General features: G+C 41.4%; 1 protein-coding gene and 1 pseudogene across 1 annotated transcript in view; one reads left to right on the forward strand and one right to left on the reverse strand.

The window, feature by feature from the left end:
- LOC102261911 (probable ubiquitin carboxyl-terminal hydrolase FAF-X) overlaps positions 1–10,176 on the reverse strand; it is a 292,998-nt gene that overhangs the window by 249,147 nt on the left and 33,675 nt on the right. The window contains exon 2 of the mRNA XM_014540284.1: positions 3,570–3,822. Coding sequence (XP_014395770.1) covers positions 3,570–3,665 — 96 coding nt within the window. The 5' untranslated portion in view covers positions 3,666–3,822. The remainder of the gene's footprint in view (positions 1–3,569; positions 3,823–10,176) is intronic.
- Positions 8,190–9,189, forward strand: LOC102263140 (annotated as a pseudogene).

The following is a 10,176-nucleotide window of genomic DNA, read 5'->3' on the forward strand; positions in this document are numbered from 1 at the left end:
GGGGGAAAAAAGAGGAACATCTGTAATAATCTGAACAATAAAGATTTATTAATTTAAAGAATAAAAAAATAAGTAAATAAATAAATACAAGACCAAACTCTCACCAATGTCCACAAAAATAAACTATTTAGGCCAGGAAAAAACAAAACAAAACAAAAAAAAACACCAAAAACTAAACATACTGTAATCATACAATCCAGCAATCACATGCATAGGGGTTTATTTAAATAAATTGAAAATTTATGTCCCCCCAAAAACCTGAATATGGGTGGATGTTTATATTAACTTTATTCAAAAGTACTAAAACTTGGAAGCATCCAAGAACCAAGATATTCTTCAGGCATACAACGAATAAAATGTCTGTGTGTTTTTTTAAAGAGAGCTATCAAGCTATGAAAACAGAGAAAAGCTTTAAATGCATAAGACTAACTGAAAGAAGCCAATCTGAAAATGCTACTTTCTGATTTAAAATATATTATATTTTGGAAAAGGCAAAACTATAAAGCCAGATAAAAAAAAACAGTCATGGCCCAGGGTTTCTGGAAGGGAGGAATGAAAGGACTAGTATTTAAGGCAGTGATAAAATTATAACAGTGTATCAATAAAACTAAACATTTGTAGAAAATCCAGAATATACAAAAGTGAAGTGTAACATAAACTACAGCTTGTGTGATAACGATGTGTCAATGTGGTTTCTTTCACTGATTTTTAACATACCATTCTGGTGAAGGAGGATAAATGATTAGGGGCAGGCATATGGAAACTCTGTACATTCTATTCAACTCTATTGTGAACCGAAAAACTAAAAAGCCTATGAAAAATGAAAAAAGGCCTGGCTGGCATGGCTCAGTGAACCATGAACCAGGTCATGGGTTGGATTTCGAGTCAGGGCACATGCTCAGGTTGAATGCAGGAGGCAGCCGATTGATACTTCTCTCTCATCAATATTTCTATCTTTCTGTCCCTCTCCCTTCCTCTCTTTTTCTAAGAAAAACAATAAAAGCATATTAAAAAATAAAAACAAAAATAAAATGAGAACAATTTAAAATGATTGGATTTAGGGTAATTTATAAAAGACAACATAAATAGTAAGCACTTTAAATGTAAGGACAGGAAACGACATCCCTCATAATAATAACCCTCCTCCCTCTCCTAAAACATAGTAAAGTTATACTAACACAAGAATACACAAATGTAGATTTACAATTGTGAGTATACAAAACACAGTTTATTCATGTGTTATTTATTACTGTACTATATTTGCATTACAACTATATACTTACTTTATAGAATACAACTATAAAGTAAGTTTATGACCACCACTATGTGTGAGATCTTAAGGTAGCAAGAATTACTGGAGATTAAAGAGATGTCTCTTTAGTTAATGGGCCAATCACACACACAAAAATAAATAAAACACTATTTTCAATTTTGCATGCATCTTGTAAGTTCAAAATATATCTAGCTAGAATTACTAAAACAGTGAAATGGGTAAGACCACAGTTCCAGGTAGTGATTAACAGCTGTCTTAACTAGTAATAAAACACCTAATTTATTTACTTATTTTTAAAATAGAGGCCCGATGCATGAAATTTTGTACTCATGGGGGGGGGAGGGGGTCCCTCAGCCTGGACTGCAACCTCTCGCAGTCTGGGAGCCTTTGGGGGATGTCCAACTAATGGCTTACGCTTGCTCCCCACTTGAACAAGCCTAAGCCGGCAGTCGGACATTTTTAGTGTTGCCATGGAGCGGGAGAGGCTCCCAACGACACCACTGTTGTGCTCACCAGCCGAGAACCTGGCTCAGTGCTTCTGGCAGAGCGGCACTCCCCCGGTGGGAGCACAGTGACCACCAGTGGGCAGCTCCTGCATTGAGCATCTGCCCCCTGGTGGTCAGTGCGGGTCAGTGACTGGTTATTCTGCCATTCAGTTGATTTGCATATTAGCCTTTTATTATATAGGATATATTTTTATTGATTTCAAGGAGGAAGGGAGAGGTAGAGAGAAACATCAATGATCAGAAAGAATCAGATAGGCTGCCTCCTGCATGCTCCCTACAAAGACCGCAACTCGGGCATGTGCCCTTGACCAGAATTGAACCTGGGACCCGTCAATCTGCAGACTGATGCCCTATCCACTGAGCAAACCTGGCTAGGACAAAATCAACTGATTTAAAACAGAACAAAACAAGGCTATTTGGAACATATGTTAAGTATAATGAGCAAACTGCGAATAACTCAACTGACATGTACAATGAATGCCACATCATCTATAATAATAAAAGCATAATATGCTAATTAGACTAGACATCCTTCAGGATGAAGCTGGGGCTGCAAGGGAAGCCCAGGTCCCGGGTGCCTGCTGGTGGACAGAGGAAAGCCCAGGACATGGGTGCCTGCCAGTGAACGGAGGGAAGCACAGGTCCTGGGTGCTGGAGGGAAGCCGGTGCCGGCAGCCAAGTGAAGGAAGGCCTATTCTTGCACGAATTTTGTGCATCGAGCCTCTAGTCCTATATAATAAAAGGCTAATATGCAAATTGTCCCTTGACTGGGAATTCGACCAGGGGGCGGTGCTGGCTGGCCAATTGCCTGTGGCCCCTCTCCCCGGCTGGCCTCCATCTGTGCACGAATTCATGCACCAGGCCTCTAGTAATATATAATTTTTCTTCAAGTACTTAGTAAATTAAAATATGCTGGGCAATGCCTTAATAGATTTTCAAGTAATGACATCACTAACAAAATACAGTCTCTGTCCATAAAGGATTTGAGTAGAAAATCTTCCAACTGCTTAAAAATGAAGCACATGTTATAAAATTTTAAAAAAATTCTTAACATCCCAGAAGAATGAGAGCACAAATTTTAAAAGATGTTAACTAAATGACAGGAGATAGAAAACACATCAAAAGTCATGGAATGTGATTTGGCAAGATTTACAGTATTTAGAAAATATGAAAACAAAAAGCTGTACAATTAATTATCTAAATTGCCTTAATAAGAAACCAGAAAATAGCAAACCAAACCCAAAGGAGTGAACTGATAAAGATTAAAAATAACATATACAAATGAAAATACAAAACAAAGAGAATAATTTGCACAATGTAATAAAATTGATTAATCCTTCCTAAAACTGAACAAGTAAAAATTACCAAAATCAGAAATAAAGGACTAATGTTAAGCCTTTTACAATTATTTTCCATTTATCATATACAAATAATTCCAAAGGGAAAAAAAAAGATTTCCATGCAGGCATGCATAAAACTTTGACACTGCAACTAAGGCTTACATATTATATTATTTAGTCAGAGTCATAAGGTTAGTGTGCTTATAACTAAAGGGTACAATGACTGCTTTTATGTTTTTGCCCTCAAATTCACACACAAGGTCTTACATAAAAAAGAAACAAAAGCAAAAGTACACTCTCAAACATGTACAGTAGGTTTCCAGTTGCTAAGAGTCTCAATAATGTTTAAGTGTAACTTACAATGACAATAGCTTTGATGATAACTTTACAAATTATTCACGGTGTGTGACATTGTTTAGCACCCAGAATAACAAAGCCTTGATGTCCTACCTGATTCTGTTGGAAAGGAGGCTGAGACTGTCCATCAGGAGTATGGCCCTGGCTGTCATCCCCTCCTATTGGAGAGCCACGAGTCGTGGCTGTCATACTGGACACAGAACAGATCTTTGCTACTGTATCTGTTTATGTGGTTGTTGTAAGAGAAGAAATTATAGTCCACTTATAGAAGATAAAATGCCAGCATATGTCAGCCTTAAAAATCTTAACTCAAGGACAGACCATCTTGCATAGACCATTTCATAACCTAAAAGCAGAAAAAAAAGGCATGTGTTTTTAAATATAAAAATAATGAGGCATTCCAATTTTCAATGTTTACTAACAGCACCAGGATCTATATGCTGTAAACTCAATTTAAATTCATATTGTTGTACCAGTGGTCATAAGAAACCATAAAGGTACAGCCTTAATACTATTTATAATTTAAGAGGAAATTTAAGGTTCTTAGTTCTCATTTTTGACTCAGAACCTGTAATATGACTATCAAATGCTGCCTTAAATACACTGTGAAAATATAAATACTCAAAAGTAGGGTGAAGATTTCTTTTTAGTAAGTAAAATAAAAAACGAAATTCAGAGAAAAACAATATGATTTTATAAGGATAAGATTAAGACTAAGTAGATAAAAAAAATCCCTGATGTATACATACATACACACCTCCATGTAGTCCCCCCTAAAAATCACAGTCTCTGTTTCACTTTTATTTTCTATATATAGACATTCTCATTTAAAAAGTTGTATAGGAAGCAGATGATTTTTAATCCCACAAAAAAGCTACTATACTAAAATCTCAAGATAATGAACTAATTAGGGCAAGGGGGTGTCCCTTAGAGCCAAAAGTGCATTACATAAAAAAGGTTTTTCTAAATGTGTACATTAAAATTTAGACAAATTAGTTTACATGTTTTTACTTATGTAGACACATTTGTATAAATTAAGTATGTGTGAAAAGTCTAATATCACAGAAAAGTTTTCAATATGTATTATAGTAACTTTAAATTTATTCTGAATAGGTCTAGTAAATTTGTGCATTCAGCAGTCACCAAAAAAACAAGTAAACAAATGAAGCCCTAGCTGGTTTGGCTCAGTGGATAGAGCATCGTCCTGTGGACTGAAGGGTTCCGGGTTTGAATCAGGTTAAGGGCACATGCCAGGTTGCGGGACTGATCCCCAATGGGGAGCATGCAGGAAGCAGCTGATAAATGATTCTCTTTTACCATTGACTAAAGGCCTGGTGCATGAATTCATGCACAGGTGGGGTCCAGCCAGCCCTCCATAATTGGGGCCATGGGCAGTTGGCAGGCCAGCCCCGCCCCCGATTGGGGTGAGGGGGGCCATTCGGGGGTGGAGCTGGCCAGGGTGAGGGGCTGCGAGCAGTTGGCCAACTGGCCAGCCCTGACCCTGCTCGAACTCCCAGTTAAATTCACGGCCGAACTCCTGGTTAAGGAGACAATTTGCATATTAGCCTTTTATTATATAGGACTAGAGGCCCGGTGCATGAAATTTGTGCGAAATCCTCTCCAATTCAGGACCCCTCAGGGGATATCCAACTACCAGTTTAGGCCCGAACTGGCAGTTGGACATCCCTCTCACAATCCAGGACCACTGGCTCCTAACTGCTCACTTGCCTGCCAGCCTGGTTGCCCCTAATTACCCCCACGCCAACCTAGTCACCCCCAACTGCCCCGCCACACCCCACCGGCCTGGTCATCTCTAACTGCCCCCCCGACAAGCCTGGTCACCCCACGCAGCCTGCTGGTCATTACTGTTACTGTGACGGCGTCCTGGACAATTTGCATATTCCTCTATTATTAGTATAGATTTTTCTACTTCTCTCTCCCTCTCTCCCTTCCTCCCTGAAATCAGCAAATATCCTATACTAGAGGCCTGTTGCACGAAGAGATTCGTGCAATAAGCCTCCCCTTCCCTTGGCTGCTGCTGGCACCAGTTTTTCTCTGGCACCTGGGACCCAGGCCTTCGCTCTGGCTGGGCTCTGGCCAGAGCACCTCCCCGCCCCAGCCGTGAGGCCTCGTGGCTCCATTGATCCCGGGGGCTTGAGGCCTCGCTGCTCAGCAGGCTTCGAGTACGTTTGGCTTCATTCCACCGCTTAGAGCCTAGTATGCAAATTAACCGCCATCTTTGATTTGCATATCACCCTGATTAGCCTGGGAAGCGTAGCGAAGGTATGGTCAATTACCCTTTTTGTCTTTTATTAGATAGGATAATAAAAACCTAATATACTAAGTGTCTGGTCGTCCAGTCAACCAATCAAAGCGTAATATGTTAATGATATACTAAGGCCACTCAACCGATTGCTATGATGTGCACTGACCACCAGGGAAGAGATGCTCTGACTGGTATGTTAGCTTGCTGCTGGTGTCCAGCCAACTGGGACTTAGCAAGATGGGCTGGACATGCCCTGGAGCCCACCCGCAGTCCCTCCCCGGTTGGCCAACCACCTGAATCCCTCCCTGACCCTGATCGTGCACCAATGGAGTCTGTCGACCTGGCTTGCACCCTCTTGCAATCCGGGACACCTCGGAGGATGTTGGAGAGTCGGTTTCAGCCCGATCCCACTCAACACTGTAGCTGCTGTGTTGGTGGACAGTGTAGAAGGAGACAAATAATAAAAATTAAAGCAGATATCAGTAACATAGAAACTAAAAAATAACAATACAAAAAAACCCACCAATGAAACCAAGAGTTGGTTCTTTGAAAGGATAACAACAAAGAGAGAGGACTCAAATAAATAAAATCAGAAATGAAAATGGAGAAGTGACCACTGACACCATAGAAATACAAAGGATTGTAAGATAATACTATGAACTATATGCCAAAAAGCTGGGCAATGTGGATAAAATGGACAAATTCCTAGAAAATTACAATCTCCCAAAACTAAATCAGGAGGAAACAGAAAAACTGAATAGGCCAATAACAACTGATGAAATAGAAGCAACAATAAAAACTCCTAGCAAACAAAAGTCCAAGTCGAGAAGGCTTCTCAGGGACGTTTTACCTAACATTCAAAGCAGAACTATCATCTATACTCCTAAAATTATTCCAAAAAATTTAAGAGGAAGGAACACTTCCAAGCTCTTTTCATGAGGCCAGCATTATCCTATTCTAAAACCAGATAAAGACACTACAAAGAAAGAGAAGTACAGGCCAATATCCCTGATGAACACAGATGCTAAAATCCTCAACAAAATATTAGCAAATAGGATCCAGCAACATATTAAAAAGATCATACACCATGACCAAGTGGTATTTATTCTAGAGATGCAAGGCTGGTACAACAGCTGTAAATCAATTGAGGTGATATGTCACATAAACAAATTGAAAGACAAAAATCACATGGTCATATCAATAGATGCAGAAAAAGCATTTAACAAAATCCAACACCAATTTTGGATAATAATTCTCAACGAGGTGGGATTAGAAAGAGCATATCTCAATATGATAAAAGCCATATATAACAAACATACAGCGAACATAATTCTCACTGGGCAAAAACTAAAACCTTTTCCCCTAAGAACAGGAACAAGACTGGGATGTCTGTTTTCACCACTCTTATTCAACACTAGAGGACTTGTGCACAAATTTGTGCATGGGTGGGGTTCGGTCGGCCCGCCCTGATCAGGGCCCATCGGGCAGGGTAGGCCAGGGGTAGGGGCCGCAGGAGATTGGTCAGCTGTACCACCCTCGATTGGGATGGGGGGCACAATCAGGGGTGGGGCCGGCTGGGAGGAGGGGCCGAGTATGGTTGGGCGGCTGGCCCTGGCCCCGATCAGGATAGTGGGGACAATTGAGACCGGGGCCGGCCAGGGGGACGGGCTGCGGGTGGTTGGCCAAGCAGCATCGTCCCCTGGTTGAACTCTGGATAAAGGGATAATTTGCATATTGGCCTTTTATTATATAGGGTAGTACTGGAAGTCCTAGCCAGCACTCAGAGAAGAAGAAGTAAAAGATATCTAAATTGGAAAGGAGGAAGTAAAACTCTCATTATTCACATTATGACACTATATTGTAAATAGAAAACCCTAAAGACTATACAAAAAAACTAGAGTTAATAAATGAATTTGGCAATATAGCAGGATATAAAATCAACACCCCAAAATAGATGGCTTTTATATATACCAATAATGAATTCTCAGAAAGAAACACTAAACTAACAATCCCATTTACCATTGCACCAAAAGAATTAAAATATGTAGGAATAAATTTAACAAATGAGGCAAAAGACCTGTACTTGGAAAATTACAGGATGTTGAAAAAAGAGATAGAAGAAGATATAAACAAATGGAAGAATATACTGTGTTCATGGACTGGTAGAATCAACATCATTAAAATGTCCATACTATCCAAAGCAATCTATAGATTCAATGTAATCCCTATGAAAATACCAACAGCATATTTCACAGATCTAGAACAAATACTCCAAAAATTTATACAGAACCAAAGAGACCCCAAATACCTGCAGCATTCTTGAGAAAAGAAGAACAAAGTTGGAGAAATCACAATAGCATATATCAAGCTATACTACAAAGCCACTGTAATCAAAACAGCCTGGTACCAGTATAAGAACAGGCAAATAGACCAATGGAACAGAAAAGACCCCAGAAATTGACCCAAGCCATTACATTCAATTAATATTTGACAAAGGAGGTTAGAGCATACAATTGAGTTAAGACTGTCTCTTCAATAAACAGTGTTGGGAAAGTTGGACAGACACATGCAAAAAAATGAAACTATAGCAGTGGCCCAAAGTGGTTGCCGCACCATGCTGGTCAAATGGCCTCTGGGCTCCCAGGCTGGCACCGGTGGGGGCAGGTGCTGTCACTAACTCTGCCCCAGTAAAGAGCTTCTGGGGTCGATGGTCATGGGGGAGCCTGATGGAGAGGAGTATAAAATCCAGTTTTCTGATGCAGAGACCCAGCAGCTGCTGAAGCCAACACTTAAAGATCCATGTGCCGTGGAGTTGCAGATTGTGGCCAATGTGATTGTGGCCCATTCCCTGCAGGACCGCATGTTCAGCAAGGAAGCAGGACACATGTACTATGCCGTGATTCAAGCAGAGAGCAAGCACGCAGGCCATAGTGTCTTCCGGCATGGACTCCTCAACCAGCTGCAGCAGGAGTACCAGGCTCAGGAGCAGCTGCGCACATGCTTGCCGTAAGGCTGGGTCTGTTATGTCACCTTTACCTGCAGCATCTTTGATTAATTAAGGGTGAACAGCATGCCCATGATGACCCTGGTGAACCCCGACTATGATAGCTGAGCAAGGAGACTGGTGCTACAGCTACACGAGGTTGGGGAGCAGCTGGAAATGAACAGGCAGCAAATGATGAGCTTTTGTCCTGGACGGCTCCCTGTTCCCGACCAACCTGTTCCCTAGCCCAGCGGTTGCCGCTGGAGATCACCGAGTTACTAAAGTGTGATTTCTGACTAGGCCTCCAGATCAGGCTTTTCCCTCCTAGCAAAACTGGCCTTGCTTCTACCCACCTCCCACCTGGCGGCACAGTCTTTGCCTCTCCACCAAAGACTTTTTCACTTCCAGTTTTTCAGCAGCTCTGGAGAGGTACCCACTTATCTAATGGTTCTGTCCTGAGCATCTTCTCCTCCTCCTCCTACTCCAGGGTTTGGGGAAAACACTACACAGCCCTGTCTCCCTTCCCCCATCCACTCAGTCTCTCTCATACCTCCCACCTGGCCAGGGAAGAGAAGGGCAACTCCTAACAACCACTGCTGTGTGTAATTACTGGTACAACAGGGTCTTGGTGCCTCAGTTTCCCATTTATAAAATGAGTACCCACAGCCACTGGTAGGAAGCTTTGGAATGTCAAGGGGGAAAGGTGCAGAGCACAAGTCACACCAGAAACTTATATATTTTGTATAACAACCACTGTAGAAACAGGCCTATTTCCTGCAGTCAGTTGTTTTTTTAGAGTCTTGTGTTTTTTAACATTTTTATTGATGAGAGAGAGAAGAGAGAGAGATAGATAGAGAGATAGAGAGATAGAGAGATAGAGACAGAGAGAGAGAGAGGGAGAGAGACAGGGAGAGAGGCAGGGAGAGAGAAAGAAAGAAACATCAACGATGAGAGAAAATCAGGATCGGCTGCCTCCTGCACACCCCCTATTGGGGATCAAATCCACAACCTGGACTGTAGCCCTTGACTGGGATGGAACCTGGGACTGCAAACCAATGCTCTATCCATTGAGCCAAACCAGCTACGGCTCCTCCAGTCAGTTTTGTTTTTTAAATTAAATCTTTATTGTTCATATTATTACAGTTGTTCCTCTTTTTCCCCCCTATAGTTCCCCTCCACCCGGTTCCCATCCCACCCTCTGCCCTTACCCCCCACCTCTGTCCTCATCCATAAGTGTACGATTTTTGTCCAGTCTCTTCCTGCATCCCCACACCCCTTTCCCCCAGAGAATAGTCAGTCCACTCCCTTTCTATGCCCCTGATTCTGTTATATTCACCAGTTTATTCTGTTCATTAGATTATTTATTCACTTGATTTTTAGAGTCACTTGTTGATAGATGTGTATTTGTTGTTCATAATTTGTATCTTTACCTTTTTCTTCTTCTTCCTCTT

The sequence above is a fragment of the Myotis brandtii genome, unplaced genomic scaffold (genome assembly GCF_000412655.1).
Source record: "Myotis brandtii unplaced genomic scaffold, ASM41265v1 scaffold1052, whole genome shotgun sequence".
In the NCBI taxonomy this organism is placed as follows: Eukaryota; Metazoa; Chordata; class Mammalia; order Chiroptera; family Vespertilionidae; genus Myotis; species Myotis brandtii.